General features: G+C 36.8%; 1 protein-coding gene across 1 annotated transcript in view; it reads right to left on the bottom strand.

Moving 5' to 3' along the window:
• Nucleotides 1–291: 291 nt before the first annotated feature.
• CPNE8 (copine 8) overlaps nt 292–16825 on the bottom strand; it is a 234557-nt gene continuing 218023 nt past the window's right edge. Inside the window, exons 19-20 of the mRNA XM_025930235.2 lie at nt 16290–16363; nt 292–2007 (exon numbers count right to left, since the gene is read on the bottom strand). Of these exons, the coding sequence (XP_025786020.1) occupies nt 1819–2007; nt 16290–16363 (263 nt within the window). The 3' untranslated portion in view covers nt 292–1818. The remainder of the gene's footprint in view (nt 2008–16289; nt 16364–16825) is intronic.

Genomic DNA, 16825 nt, shown 5'->3' with positions numbered 1-16825 from the left:
TATAACTGAAGATTGTTTCTCAGCCATGTGCCCCCACTAGGTTTGGGTACGCTATTAGTTAGATAAGAAAGTAGACATCCTTCATTTCCTCTGATGAGATCAAAGAAAAATAACTGATGTTCACAAGAAGGAATACTGACCATATTCACTTTTGTTTCTTTGGGCTGATGAATGAAGGTAAATTAAAAATTTCAGGAGGTTAATAAGCTCTACTGGCAAAATTATTTAAGATCAATAAGGGAAATCATCACACTCCATGTCACTCACACATAAAATTTATAGAGCAAATAGTTATCCTTTTAAAGATTTTAATACATACTTAAAAATGGACAATTTATTATTACATAATTATATAACATTGATACTGTGAGATATGTGGGTGTATATATTTTTCTTTTCATTAAAATAGTTTCATGCTTATAAAAGTCACCCTAAGTCAACTTGGGACAAAGAGAACAACATACAGTAGAAATAAAACAAGTAGTAAATAGGGCATAAGTAAGGAAAAATATTATAAAGCAGTTACATTGTTGACACAAAAGAAAAAAAATAAATACACTTTTCTATTATTTGAAGGCAATTCACAATCATTTCCAGGAATTCTGTGAGAATTTAAGGCCATTTGTTCTAAAGAAATGCTTTAATTCAGACACAACATCACAAAACTGTAATTCTTGTAAAAACTGTACATGCAAAAATTTTACAATTAATTGTGGACAGGCAGTTCCGTATGTAGGAGTAGGTTATTTCACAAATGTGTTGTGCACTAAGTCACAGGTTGTGAGTATTTAACTGGGAATTACACAAAAAACTTCCAGCCTGTGCACCCTGCATGGCCACATGGAAAGGTGAGAACTAGAAGTCCAAATTGACAGAGCCAGTATCCCTTTGAATTAAAATAGCTAGACAAGGTAGAATGGAATAAAAAGTTTAAAACTTCTGCTACATGGTTCACAGTTAAATATTCTGGGTTTTAGTCTTTTAAATAGCATTATAATATAAAGACGCTACTTTTTACACAAAGTATTTTCTGTGCATTTTACAGTTCACGATGTTTGACTTTTTCCTATTTCTATGGAGAATTACAAAACATAAACTGACGGCAGTCTAAATTTAGAACCCAAACCCCATGAAAAATGCATGTCCTTACAGGATACACACCTGCTACGCTTAAACTCCCATACTCAGCAAACAATGCAAAGGAACTCATTACTAAGCAGATGCAGCTTTATAAGACAATTCACTTACTGAGAAATATGAAAGTATCTTTCCCTCCCCTTGTTTGCAATTGCATTTGTCCAGACAGTCATTCAAAGAGATATTGCTCTTGTGATTATAGCTATTGCAATTTAGAAGACAAAGGATTCAATATTCAAAACTCTTAAGAACAGTTATAAAAGTATTGAAATTTAAAAAGTAGTAACATGTAAACATTGATACAGAGAGACTGCTTTCCTAGACACACAGCAGTCGAGGACAGTGTTTGAGTTAAAAACATAGTTTGTGCTTTTTCCCAACAATATATTGGAAATTAGCTGTTTCTGTCCAAAAGAAAAAAAAAAAAGATTCAGAGAAGACATCCATATTTTGCTTCAAGCATTTAAACAATTGTTTTTTTGTTGCTCATGCAACCATATTTACAGTTTTGGTTTAGGAAGAGAATTAATTTTGGATCCAAGAAAGCATATTAACCAGTACTGCTGAAAACAAACTGAGAAAAGGATCTCATTCCCTGGTTCATTACAGAGCACCAGGAGCAAAGCATTGACTCAGCAGTTCTAACTGATGTGTAATTAACATTAGCAGTTCAGAGCACAGTCATATCTGAGTCTGTAACACATGTGTAGGCGGGGTGTATGGGGGTGGTGCAGGCGATGGCTTGATTCCTCGGGCCCTCATGTAGGACAGGAACTGCTCAGGGATCTCAGCAAGGACATCTTTAGCCAATCTAGCCATGCTCAGTATGTGGTTTCCGCTTCTGTCAATATAATCCCTGAATGGCACGAACTACAACAGAGGTGAAAGAAAGAAAGCATGCTATTTAATAGACAAAAAAATCAACATATGTAAACATTTCATTGAGAACTGAAGAAGCCTGGGGTAGTGGTTAGATGGATAATAATTACTACGCATTTTAAAGAGATTTGATTCATTACCAACAGCTACTACAGTGACCAAACCTTTCTAATGTATATACTTTAAAAAGGGATGGAATTGTTTTCTATGTTTGTTCCTCCCGATAATTGAAGTCTCTTGTTCCCGACAGGTCCATCATGTTGCTACATGTGTTCTGCAGTTTTGAGTTCTATACCTAACCTGATTCCCAATAACTTGGAGCATTTTCCTCTTCAGGGCTCGGTTTTCTGTCAAATGGAGTTAATACATGCTTAATTCAGCTTTGAATCAGAAATAGTATCCAGTGGAGGGTAAAAAAAAGAAGTGGGTATCCTAAACACATGTGAAGTTATTTTTAATTATTACTAAAACATAAAACCACATGTCCCAGATATTGTTTTTTCTTTTAATCTGTTATTTGGAATGGAAAAGAAAAAGAATTCAGCATGAGATTTGGCATTCTTATTGAAATATCACCATTCTTATTTTTATATCACATAAAAATAATTGCACTATCTTCACATTAGCAATTACGTGAGAGCCATTATCAGCTCAACATTAAATACTCTGACAACAAATTGCCTGATTCTATCTTCATTTGTAATGGTTAAGTTAATAAAAATGTGCTGTTTGAGGGCATTAGTTCAATTTCCCCTCAGAGACATGATGATTCTTGAAGCCACTTGGAAATGTTTGAACTGTTAATGTTGTGATAGTTTGGGAACATAGTAATTTTAGGTCTTAGGGAAAAGGTATAGCGAAGACATTTGAGAATGTTGAAACAATTTCTGATTATAATATTTAACAGCCTGAATTATTTTTTTCTCCTCTAGAGAGAACACACTCCCATCTCTATAACTATGCCATAACTGTTTTAAGTTTATTTTGAAAGTTACTTTTGATTTACATAGTTATTCAAGATGTGCTTTCAGGAAACAACTATTATGAAGAAGCAAGTTTTAAAATGGTCAGGTTCCTACAGATAAGCCAAATTAAAATTTTAAGAAATCAAATAGCAGGTAGAATACCTTGTATGCAGTGAACACAGTCTCTTTAAGCAAGAGTAGAAAATTACTTTCTTTTCAAAATAAGACATACTGGGGGCGCCTGGGTGGCTCAGTCAGTTAAGCGGCCGATTTCAGCTCAGGTCATGGTCTCACGGTTTGTGAGTTCGAGCCCCGCATTGAACTGTGCTGACAGCTCAGAGCCTGGAGCCTATTTCAGATTCTGTGTCTCCCTCTCTCTCTGCTCCTCCCCCCACTCACATTCTGTCTCTGTCTCTCTCTTAAAAATAAATAAACATTAAAAAATTTTTAAATAAAATAAGACATACTGTAGGCAGAAGCAACCTATGACTTTAATTTTACCCTGTCTTGCTAACCAGGAAGAAAACTCAATCTAGCTTTTAGAAAACTGTAGAAAGGTGACGAAGCTTTCTCTTACCCCTGAAGGTAGCTAATAAGGGTAAGAAAAATCTAACAGAGCAAATATAGTCTTCAACTGAGAAGAGAACTAAGGGGATGTGAACTTTTGTGAGGTTAAATTATCTAACTTTGGACAAGATGACATTTTTAACAACAACAACAACAACAACAAAGAAGTGCAAAAAAAAGTCGGGGTTTATTTTTTTCTCTGAAACGATAATTAGAAAAGTGAGAAAATAGGAATCAACAAGACAGGATTAATGAGAAGAAGATATCTAATTGTTATAGCTTAGCTCATTCTTCTTTTAAAAGACACAGCATTTTAAAAATAAACTACTAATAAGGTATCAATATGTTTAGTATACAATGACTATCCTTTAAACTTTTTTTTCCTAATAGTTCAGTTTTTCAGAAATCTGTGGCTAATACCTACATTTCAGGGAAAGGATGGTGTTACCTCCGGCAAACAGTTGATCCTACCTGTTTGTGTGTTTACCTCATCGCTTCTCAGCCTTTTGGCTAAGATCAAGTGTTGACCTCACCTTTGCTCTTTTATTTTCATTGGATTCTTTACTTTTCTTCTGTGCCAGGGACATTAAACTCTTTTCTCTTTTTACCCCCTATTCTCCCAAACTCTGGAATTAGACTTTCCCCAGTTCAGAGCCCAGTTCTTCTACTTAATAGCTACATGATCTTGCACAGATGATTTTCCACTCTTTGCCTCAGTTTCCTCTTCTAAAAATGAGAATAATAATAATACCTACTTCAAACAATAATACCTACTTCATTAGGTTGCTGTGTTAAATCAGTTAACATGTAAACTGCTTAAAACAGTGTTCAAGTCATAATATGTACCATACAGGGTAGTCATTGCAATCATCACTAGTATTATTTATTACTCACCAGCTCAAACATGTATGCATTCAATATAAATATGAAACGATATTCTTAATAGTTTCCTATTTACATTCATATCAAACATTAAATATAAGGAATATCCTTTATCAGTTTTATCTCTATCAAGTTTGGGTATAATATCGCTATTGGCATCTAAGATAGTAATTCCCGGCCTTTTTGTTATTTTAAAACACCCATTGCTTCATCTTTCCAGCAGATGCTATGAGATTTGCTAATTTTTGTTACTGAAGGACATTACAATTCATTTTTAAGAATGTCGTGATGCTCTGGGATGTCAAAACTCACATTCACAATCGCTATTGTCATAATACATGTGGTTCTGCTCTTATTTAAAATATGTTTATAAATCATGGGTAAGAAGAACTATAGTTTTCAGCTGAAGAGGAAAGTTTATATCACATTGAACTTAGGTTTGTTCAGTAATTCTGCCTGGCCCTTGAATACGAAGGTCCTTGCCCCCAGGGTGAGAATCACTGCCATAGCAGGTTCCTGTTACCAACAGGAATACAGCTCATTCCACATGTGTGCTGGGAGTAGAAAAAAAAAAAAATGTTGAGAACTTTCTACTCACTAACCTAAATTATGTAAACCTCTCCCAAAGGAACATTGAGCTATTCAATCATGTCATGAGGTACTCTCCTAAGTGAGAGATGAAAATGACAAGTGACTCTTCATTTCCTTGACCTCTTATTAATGCCAGATCTTACGGATTTTAGGACAAAATATGCCCTCTGTAACACTATTGCTCATATCCTTCTACAATCTGTTTTCCACTTAACTTCTCAGACCACTCTGATTATTGTCTCTTTTTATCATTCATTTCTGGCCACTGTACCCGGGGACCTCCTGTTCAAATATTGCTCACACATTTGTGGATGAGCGTTGATCACTGACTATCACCACATATTAACTGAGACCCTTAAAATGTTCAGTCTAGAGGGATAAATCAGTATTTAATTTTTACCAATTTATCACATTTGTCTGAAGAATACCAACAAATGCATTCTGTTCTGTAGAAATATACTGTATCCTTGATACTCTACTTTTTATTTTATTTTATTTTATTTTTTTTTAGCATCCATACAGTACAAGGAAAATGTTCCACATGGCGGCTCTAACGTCTGGTTTTGCCTATTTGTGAAAACAAGTTTGAATCAGTTTGGGCAAATGGACTTTTAGTTGCTGTTCTGCTCAATTTTACTCGATTGTTCCTACTGTGCAGAGCTCCATTAGTGATTTTCAAGTCTAAGCCTTCAAGGTTATTATTCTCCTTTTAATGGAAAATATGATTTAAATATAAATTTTAAGGAAATGATAGGCTGGCCAACAGCTGCATGCAGCCAAGAGAAATGACATTGCTTTATACACAAGGGCCAATCCATAGTACAAACAAACAAATATTGAAAGCCTTTACATATATTGATTTAAGAAAATAACTCATTTAAGTTTTAGAAAAACAACCATAGGATCCCATCTTGCTTACTGTTTATACTATAGTCAGATGAGATTCAATCTTGAGGCAATGAATATAATCACACACAAGGCTGACTACAGTGTCCCAAGTCAGGGTATAGCTACTATGATATACTGACATAAAAAATGCCTTTGCATTAGACTATGCCAACATACTCACTAATAGCAGTAACTAATATTGGTGTTAATGCACTTATTGAACAACTGGTAGGTAACAGGTCTTCTGCAAAAAAATTTAGCACAATATTTCATTTAATTTTTATTAGCATGTTACCCATATTTGGAATTGACAGAAGAGGAAACTGAAACTTAGAGAGATTAGTTAACTTACCCAAGGTCAGATAGTTATCAGTATTGGTCATTATTTGAACCTAAATTAATCTAACCCTGATATATAAACCACTACAGTAGTATGAAAAGGGAAACAGAACCTAATAATCTTCAGTAGAATTTTGGCTTTTAGGAGAGTAGGTGTGTTGTAACGGAAAGAACTCAGGGTTTGGAATCAGAACTCTGTTGGAAAATTGGCTCTACCAATTTATGACTTAAGTAATTTTGCACAAGTTGTTTAACATCTCGTCCTCTGCCTCTGTTTCCTCATTTATAAACTACCATAAAGTAAAAAGAGACCAGTATTTAGGATGATATAAAGTGATATATGAACAAATTGACAGAGGGGAAATCAGCTCAGGTGTACAGAGGGCTTTGTTCAAGGCTTTATACTGGGATCTTTCAAAATGTAGGGTTTTAATCAGCACAGATAAGGAAGAAGAGTATTCCAGGTGAAATAATAAGAGGAAATAAAAGCAAGAACAATGAAAATGTTGACTCAAAGACAGCTAGTAGTCCTATTTATCTATACAAAGTGTGTGTGTGTGTGTGTGTGTGTGTGTGTGTGTGTGTGTGTGTGTGTAGCTAAAGAGGAAGATTAGGGTCAGGTCATGGAGGTTCTTAAATGCTATGGTTAGGTTATAGAATCAAAGAATCAAAGTTATACATAATTTGTGTTAAGAATTTTAGAATCAGACATTTTAAGGTTAAATCCTGACTACTTCTTCCTAGCTACATGACTATGGACAAGAATTGAAACTCATTTCTTTTTTTTTTTTTCATAAAATGTAATCAAAGTATCTGCATAAGTTCAATTAAAGATTTAGTGAAAGTACCTGCCTAGCATACAACGAAGTTAATAAATGACTCAATAATATTATTATATGAAGAAGTTGGAAGCCACTGAAGGTTTCACATAATAATGAGAACCCCATCCACTACCCTCAACTTTCTGCTGAAACTCAGCTACTTCTGGCTTTTGTTATTATTTGCAATTATAGGCTTTTGTTTGCCCACTTAAAAAAATTGGGTTCCATTTGCAGTGTATTAACCTGATTAGCTTCAACATATAAGACGTTGGAAGCAGTGAAAAGGTAAGAGAGTCTAAACAGACCTTATTTTTTGATAATATTTTAGCCAGTAGTATTTGATGTGATGGCTTAGATATTAGATAATATTTTAGCCAGTAGTATTTGATATGATGGCTTAGATATTGTTGATTGTAATGGCTTAGGTATTTTCTGATGGGAAGATTGACAACATTATCCTTGGTGTGCCCTTGAAACCCCATTATTCTAAGTATTCAAGAGTATTCTCTTCTTTTTTGTTAAATTAAAAAAAAATTTTTAATTTATATTTGAGAGAGAGAGCGCGCATGCACAGGTGGGAGAGGGGCAGAAAGAGAGAGGAAGACACAGAATCTGAAACAGGCTCTACAGAATCTGAGCAGTCAGGAGAGTCCAATGTGGGGCTCCAACTCATGAACTATGATATCATGACCTGAGCCAAAGTCAGATGCTTAACTGACTGCAACACCCAGTCTCCCCAAGAGTATTTCTATTCTTGCAAATAACTAACTTATTTATTTTTTTTTCAATATATGAAATTTATTGTCAAATTGGTTTCCATACAACACCCAGTGCTCATCCCAAAAGGTGCCCTCCTCAATACCCATCACCCACTCTCCCCTCACTCCCACCCCCCATCAATCCTCAGTTTGTTCTCAGTTTTTAACAGTCTCTTATGCTTTGGCTCTCTCCCACTCTAACCTCTTTTTTTTTTTTTTTTTTTCCTTCCCCTCCTCCATGGGTTTCTGTTAAGTTTCTCAGGATCCACATAAGAGTGAAAACATATGGTATCTGTCTTTCTCTGTATGACTTATTTCACTTAGCATCACACTCTCCAGTTCCATCCATGTTGCTACAAAGGGCCATATTTCATTCTTTCTCATTGCCATGTAGTACTCCATTGTGTATATAAACCACAATTTCTTTATCCATTCATCAGTTGATGGACATTTAGGCTCTTTCCATAATTTGGCTATTGTTGAGAGTGCTGCTATAAACATTGGGGTACAAGTGCCCGTATGCATCAGTACTCCTGCATCCCTTGCGTAAATTCCTAGCAGTGCTATTACTGGGTCATAAGGTAGGTCTATTTTTAATTTTTTGAGGAACCTCCACACTGTTTTCCAGAGTGGCTGCACCAATTTGCATTCCCACCAACAGTGCAAGAGGATTCCCATTTCTCCACATCCTCGCCAGCATCTATAGTCTCCTGATTTGTTCATTTTGGCCACTCTGACTGGCATGAGGTGATATCTGAGTGTGGTTTTGATTTGTATTTCCCTGATAATGAGCGACGTTGAGCATCTTTTCATGTGCCTGTTGGCCATCCGGATGTCTTCTTTAGAGAAGTGTCTATTCATGTTTTCTGCCCATTTCTTCACTGGATTATTTGTTTTTTGGGTGTGCAGTTTGGTAAGCTCTTTATAGATTTTGGATACTAGCCCTTTGTCCGATATGTCATTTGCAAATATCTTTTCCCATTCCGTTGGTTGCCTTTTAGTTTTGTTGGTTGTTTCCTTTGCTGTGCAGAAGCTTTTTATCTTCATAAGGTCCCAGTAGTTCATTTTTGCTTTTAATTCCCTTGCCTTTGGGGATGTGTCGAGTAAGAGATTGCTACAGCTGAGGTCAGAGAGGCCTTTTCCTGCTTTCTCCTCTAGGGTTTTGATGGTTTCCTGTCTCACATTCAGGTCTTTTATCCATTTTGAGTTTATTTTTGTGAATGGTGTGAGAAAGTGGTCTAGTTTCAACCTTCTGCATGTTGCTGTCCAGTTCTCCCAGCACCATTTGTTAAAGAGACTGTCTTTTTTCCATTGGATGTTCTGTCCTGCTTTGTCAAAGATTAGTTGGCCATACGTTTGTGGGTCTAGTTCTGGGGTTTCTATTCTATTCCATTAGTCTATGTGTCTGTTTTTGTGCCAATACCATGCTGTCTTGATGATGACAGCTTTGTAGTAGAGACTAAAGTCTGGGATTGTGATGCCTCCTGCTTTGGTCTTCTTCTTCAAAATTACTTTGGCTATTCAGGGCCTTTTGTGGTTCCATATGAATTTTAGAATTGCTTGTTCTAGTTTCGAGAAGAATGCTGGTGCAATTTTGATTGGGATTGCATTGAATGTGTAGATAGCTTTGGGTAGTAATGACATTTTGACAATATTTATTCTTCCAATCCATGAGCAGGGAATGTCTTTCCATTTCTTTCTATCTTCTTCAATTACCTTCATAAGCTTTCTACAGCTTTCAGCATACAGATCTTTTACATCTTTGGTTAGATTTATTCCTAGGTATTTTATACTTCTTGGTGCAATTGTGAATGGGATCAGTTTCTTTGTCTTTCTGTTGCTTCATTGTTAATGTATAAGAATGCAACTGATTTCTGTACATTGATTTTGTATCCCACAACTTTGCTGAATTCATGTATCAGTTCTAGCAGACTTTTGGTGGAGTCTATCGGATTTTCCATGTATAATATCATGTCATCTGCAAAAAGTGAAAGCTTGACTTCATCTTTGCCAATTTGGATGCCTTTGATTTCCTTTTGTTGTCTGATTGCTGATGCTAGAACTTCCAACACTGTGTTAAACAACAGCGGTGAGAGTGGGCATCCCTGTCGTGTTCCTGATCTCAGAGAAAAAGCTCTCAGTTTTTCCCCATTGAGGATGATGTTAGCTGTGGGCTTTTCATAAATGGCTTTGATGATGTTTAAGTATGTTCCTTCTATCCCGACTTTCTCAAGCGTTTTTATTAAGAAAGGGTGCTGGATTTTGTCAAAGGCCTTTTCTGCATCGATTGACAGGATCATATGGTTCTTCTCTTTTCTTTTATTAATGTGATGTATCACGTTGATTGATTTGCGAATGTTGAACCAGCCCTGCGTCCCAGCAATGATTCCCACTTGATCATGGTGCATAATTCTTTTTGTATGCTGTTGAATTCGATTTGCTAGTATCTTATTGAGAATTTTTGCATCCATATTCATCAGGGATATTGGCCTGCAGTTCTCTTTTTTTACTGGGTCTCTGTCTGGTTTAGGAATCAAAGTAATACTGGCTTCATAGAATGAGTCTGGAAGTTTTCCTTCCCTTTCTATTTCTTGGAATAGCTTGAGAAGGATAGGTATTATCTCTGCTTTAAACATCTGGTAGAACTCCCCTGGGAAGCCATCTGGTCCTGGACTCTTATTTGTTGGGAGATTTTTGATAACCGATTCAATTTCTTCGCTGGTTATGGGTCTGTTCAAGCTTTCTATTTCCTCCTGATTGAGTTTTGGAAGAGTGTGGGTGTTTAGGAATTTGTCCATTTCTTCCAGGGTGTCCAATTTGTTGACATATAATTTTTCATAGTATTCCCTGATAATTGTTTGTATCTCTGAGGGATTGGTTGTAATAATTCCATTTTCATTCATGATTTTATCTATTTGGGTCATCTCCCTTTTCTTTTTGAGAAGCCTGGCTAGAAGTTTGTCACATTTGTTAATTTTTTCAAAAACACAACTCTTGGTTTTGTTGATCTGCTCTACAGTTTTTTTAGATTCTATATTATTTATTTCTGCTCTGATCTTTATTATTTCTCTTCTTCTGCTGGGTTTAGGCTGCCTTTGCTGTTCTGCTTCTATTTCCTTTAGGTGTGCTGTTAGATTTTGTATTTGGGATTTTTCTTGTTTCTTGAGATAGGTCTGGATTGCGATGTATTTTCCTCTCAGGACTGCCTTCGCTGCATCCCAAAGCGTTTGGATTGTTGTATTTTCATTTTTGTTTGTTTCCATCTATTTTTTAATTTCTTCTCTAATTGCCTGGTTGACCCACTCATTCGTTAGTAGGGTGTTCTTTAACCTCCATGCTTTTGGAGGTTTTCCAGACTTTTTCCTGTGGTTGATTTCAAGCTTCATAGCATTGTGGTCTGAAAGTATGCATGGTATAATTTCAATTCTTGTATACTTATGAAGGGCTGTTTTGTGACCCAGTATATGATCTATCTTGGAGAATGTTCCATGTGCACTCGAGAAGAAAGTATATTCTGTTGCTTTGGGATGCAGAGTTCTAAAGATATCTGTCAAGTCCATCTGATCCAATGTATCATTCAGGGCCCTTGTTTCTTTATTGACCGTGTGTCTAGATGATCTATCCATTTCTGTAAGTGGAGTGTTAAAGTCCCCTGCAATTACCACATTCTTATCAATAAGGTTACTTATGTTTATGAGTAATTGTCTTATATATTTGGGGGCTCTGGTATTTGGTGCATAGACATTTATAATTGTTAGCTCTTCCTGGTGGATAGACCCTATAATTATTATATAATGCCCTTCTTCATCTCTTGTTACAGCCTTTAATTTAAAGTCTAGTTTGCCTGATATAAGTATGGCTACTCCAGCTTTCTTTTGGCTTCCAGTAGCAAGATAAATAGTTCTCCATCCCCTCACTCTCAATCTAAAGGTGTCCTCAGATCTAAAATGAGTCTCTTGTAGATAGCAAATAGATGGGTCTTGTTTTTTTATCCACTCTGATACCCTATGTCTTTTGGTTGGCGCATTTAATCCATTTATGTTCAGTGTTATTATAGAAAGATACGGGTTTAGAGTCATTGTGATGTCTGTATGATTTATGCTTGTAGTGATGTCTCTGGTACTTTGTCTCACAGGATCCCCCTTAGGATCTCTTGTAGGGCTGGTTTAGTGGTGACAAATTCCTTCAGTTTTTGTTTGTTTGCGAAGACCTTTATCTCTCCTTCTATTCTAAATGACAGACTTGCTGGATAAAGGATTCTCGGCTGCATATTTTTCCTGTTCAGCACATTAAAGATCTCGTGCCAATCCTTTCTGGCCTGCCAAGTTTCAAAAGAGAGATCAGTCACGAGTCTTATAGGTCTCCCTTTATATGTGAGGGCACGTTTACCCCTTGCTGCTTTCAGAATTTTCTCTTTATCCTTGTATTTTGCCAGTTTCACTATGATATGTCGTGCAGAAGATCGATTCAAGTTCCGTCTGAAGGGAGTTCTCTGTGCCTCTTGGATTTCAATGCCTTTTTCCTTCCCCAGTTCAGGGAAGTTCTCAGCTATAATTTCTTCAAGTACCCCTTCAGCACCTTTCCCTCTCTCTTCCTCCTCTGGGATACCAATCATGTGTATATTATTTCTTTTTAGTGTATCACTTAGTTCTCTAATTTTCTCCTCATACTCCTGGATTTCTTTAATCTTTTTCTCAGCTTCCTCTTTTTCCATAACTTTATCTTCTAGTTCACCTATTCTCTCCTCTGCCTCTTCAATCCGAGCCGTGGTGGTTTCCATTTTGTTATGCATTTCGTTTAAAGCGTTTTTCAGCTCCTCGTGACTGTTCCTTAGTCCCTTGATCTCTGTAGCAAGAGATTCTCTGCTGTGAGCTATACTGTTTTCAAGCCCAGCGATTAATTTTATGACTATTATTCTAAATTCACTTTCTGTTATATTATTTAAATCCTTTTTGATCAGCTCATTAGCTGTTGTTATTTCCTGGAGATTCTTCTGAGGGGAATTCTTCCGCTTGGTCATTTTGGATAGTCCCTGGCGTGGTGAGGACCTGCAGGGCACTTCCCCTGTGCTGTGGTGTATAACTGGAGTTGGTGGGCGGAGCCGCAGTCAGCCCTGATGTCTGCCTCCAGCCCACCGCTGGGGCCACAGTCAGACTGGTGTGTGCCTTCTCTTCCCCTCTCCTAGGGGCGGGATTCACTGTGGGGTGGCATGGCCCGTCTGGGCTACTTGCACACTGCCAGGCTTGTGGTGCTGGGGATCTGGCTATTAGCTGGGGTGGGTAGGCAAGGTGTACGGGGGCAGGAGGGGCAGGCTTAGCTCGCTTCTCCTTAGGTGATCCACTTCAGGAGGGGCCCTGTGGCAGCCGGAGGGGTGGCTCCGCAGAAGCACAGCATTGGGTATTTGCACGGAGCAAGCAAGTTCCCTGGCAGGAACTGGTTCCCTTTGGGATTTTGGCTGGGGGATGGGTGAGGGAGATGGCGCTGGCGAGCGCCTTTGTTCCCCACCAAACTGAGCTTTGTCGTCCCGGGGCTCAGCAACTCTCCCTCCCTTTGTCCTCCAGCCTTCCCGCTTTCCGAGCAGAGCTGTTAACTTATGACCTCTCAGATGCTAAGTCACGCTTGCTGTTGGAACACACTCCGTCCGGCCCCTCCGCTTTTGCAAGCCAGACTCTGGGGCTCTGCTTGGCCGGCAGGCTGCCCCTCCGCCCCGGCTCCCTCCCACCAGTCCGTGCAGCGTGCACCGCCTCTCAGCCCTTCCTACCCTCTTCCGTGGGCCTCTCATCTGCGCTTGGCTCAGGAGACTCCATTCTGCTAGTCTTCTGGTGGTTTTCTGGGTTAGTTAGGCAGGTGTAGGTGGAATCTAAGTGATCAGCAGGACGTGCGGTGAGCCCAGCATCCTCCTATGCCGCCATCTTCCCACAATCCTCCATAAACCCCTTTTCGCAAATAACTAATTTAAGTAACATTTTAGTGGATGGTAGAACCTGGAAAACTGTGATGGTGAAAAAGTTTGCAAAACCTTATTTGAGGTGAGAGAGAATGCTAATTCCTCTTCAACACATTGTGATATTGTGTTGTTAGCAAGGTAAATGGTTACCTTGCTAACTATTTTGAAAAGACCAATCACCACCTAGGATCTTCTCCATGAAATTAGAGAAGAGTCTATTAAATGTCCTTAACCAAATGTAGGCATACAAGTCAAGAAGTCACAGTCATTCAAGAGGCGATTAATTCCCTGGGCACATTTTAATTTCCTATTCAATATCTGTAAGATCCAATGACTCTTTCACTTCAGTTCAACTTTATGTGATAGAATTCCTTGAATATTTAGTTATATTGCAGATGTCTTCAGGATCATTGGGGATCCCCATGTCACTTTAAGGTGGCAGGCTGTTCTGTCTCATGGATTCTGTCTGACTTGCAAGGAGAAAAAACATGATTATACCAAGTATTTTCATGTCTTAACTTCTTCTGAGATTCACATCATGAAAAGAGCAGAGATGAAAGAATTTAAAGTCTAGAGGTAATGAAATGAAGGCTCAGAGAGATTACTTGACTTGTTCAAGATCAGAGTGACAATATTATACTTTCATAGATCTAGGCATCTCAATCTCAATATTCTCCACAATATAGTATTTCCACTGAGAGACTAAATACTTTCATGATCATGGACATTTTTATTTTATAAATGCTAACAGGCATGACTATTGTTTTTCACTAATATAACAGATTAGCCCTCTTAAAGGTAACCTTAACCATGTGGGCAAGCTTAACTACCTCTAAAGGAAGAAAATAGTAACAAGTTTCCCTTAAGCATTATGATGACGCTATGGGACATGAGGTTGCTTCTACTGATTTTGAAAAATGCATTACAATAGCAGCATAACACATTCCAAAGAACTTCAAATTCATACTTCCCTTCAGTAATTTGATTTTTTGGAAACTGTGATTCATACATTATGAAGAGCTTTTAGATAAAGTGTAATTACTTAGACGTATAATTATGCTAATAAGGTTAAGGTGAATAATCATGTGTCTAATTATGAAAACAAAACACCATGGGATACTTAAATAAATGACCACATCATCATGTTCCCTTTTTCAGGTGCTTTTAACCTAATCATTCATGTGCATGTGTTCTTTTTAGTCTACCAAGAACGTTAGGTTAAAAAGTTTAAATCATATTTAATTATCTTTAAAAAAACTGTTATATAGATGTTTCTATTTTAAAATTTAATCTTGCTGCCTGATAAAGAACAATGCTTTTTTAAATCTTTATCAACATTAATTTCTATATTAACATACTTAGTGATTATATTTCTCCTTCAAATTATTTTAATCAGTTTTTGTTGTCTTTTACTGAGTTATATTTCAGAAATATATTTTATACATATGACCTTACTGAATCTTAACAACAATGCCAGAACACCAGAACACTGAAATTTAGAAAGCTCATTCAAATCATCACAGTGGCCAAACTGGGATTTGAACCAAATTCCACAGGATTCTAAATTCTGTGGGATTCTTTTAATGACTGCTTTTTGGGTGAAAATACAGGTTATTATTTAGGAGATAACACTGAAGTCCATTGTTTGCCCCTTCAAAACTTTTATAGCATGTGCTTAAACGGTGCTGAGATCTTTGCTTTCATATTTAAAAAAGTATACTTCACAGCTTTTTTTTCCCCTTGTAAAATCCTAGAAGTATGGAAACTCTAAAGTATGTAGCCATTTAGTTGAATTAAATGCTTACTTTCAATGATAAATTTGAACTATGATTGGTTGCAGATTTTTCCCTTCTATTCACTCCTAGAATAGTAGGCTTTAGTTACATATTTTTCTTGATTATAACAAGTGTAAATGATATATATTACATAGGTTGTTATGTTATTGTATATCATATATTATTATATTATATAACATCTATATATAATTACACTTAAATTATATATTATTTATATTTTTATATATAATTCTATATTACATAGAATCTTAAAATCTATTTCTCCACTTTTCTAACCATAATCTAGGTAGACTATGTAAATATCTATAGTTTTGGTTTGCTTCCACTAAATTTATTTACATTGAAATGTAATCAGCTGTCTTAAAATATACTTAGTCTTTATTGAGGAGTACATAATGGATAAGCGTCATTAAAAAGTCTGTTATGTTTCTGGCTTCTAATTTTACCAACGACCTCTATGATATTTTCTGGTAATATTAAAGTAGGAAAAGACACTTATTAACATTTCTATCTTATATATGGTGAACTTGAAATAGAAGAAAAAAAATCACTAGGTACTTATTCTAGGCCCTACTTGCCACGCATCTCCTAGAGAATCAATCAACTAAATTAAACAGAAACTGACAGTCCTGCTTTCAATGTAAGTTGTTTATTTACAAATCAGAGCTGACAGGTTCCTCACAATGAACAAAATGAGTAATTTCCATTAAATTTCTTACCTGCACAATATCCCTTTCGGCATATTTTCCTCTGGAGGAAACTCTTACATCATCTCCATCCAATTCAACCATGGCTTGAAAATAAAATAAGACCATTTATCCAGCGCATTTCAGTCATGTACTAAAACAACACAGGTGATAGGAAATCAAGATGTATGAAGTAGCAATGCATCCTATGTCAGGGCAGAAGGCTTGTGGATCCCATCTCCTCAGTCATTTCTACCACAGAACTTGACTGAGCGCAAATGTTACAAATGAAGGAAGCTAGCCAAGACCTCATGTGACCCTTGCAAAATGGAAGAGCCAGTGTAGTACAGATATATCTCCCCATCCTAGAGGTTCTCAATTCTGGGTTATATGCTGACATGACTCATTGGGCAAGTGATGCTAATCCATTCAACTTTTGTCTTCTTTCTAATTTAAGAAACTTGACAGTAATCACAGAATTACCAGGAACAATTTGAACTCTATTCCCATTGAAACCACAACAAATCCACTGTATGTTAACTAACTTGGATTTAAATTTAAAAAAAGAA

Source organism: Puma concolor, chromosome B4 (genome assembly GCF_028749965.1).
Source record: "Puma concolor isolate L17-30 chromosome B4, mPumCon1.1.hap2, whole genome shotgun sequence".
NCBI lineage: Eukaryota > Metazoa > Chordata > Mammalia > Carnivora > Felidae > Puma > Puma concolor.
The sequence above is the reverse complement of the archived record's forward strand: the minus strand, read 5'-3'. Positions and strand labels throughout refer to the sequence as shown.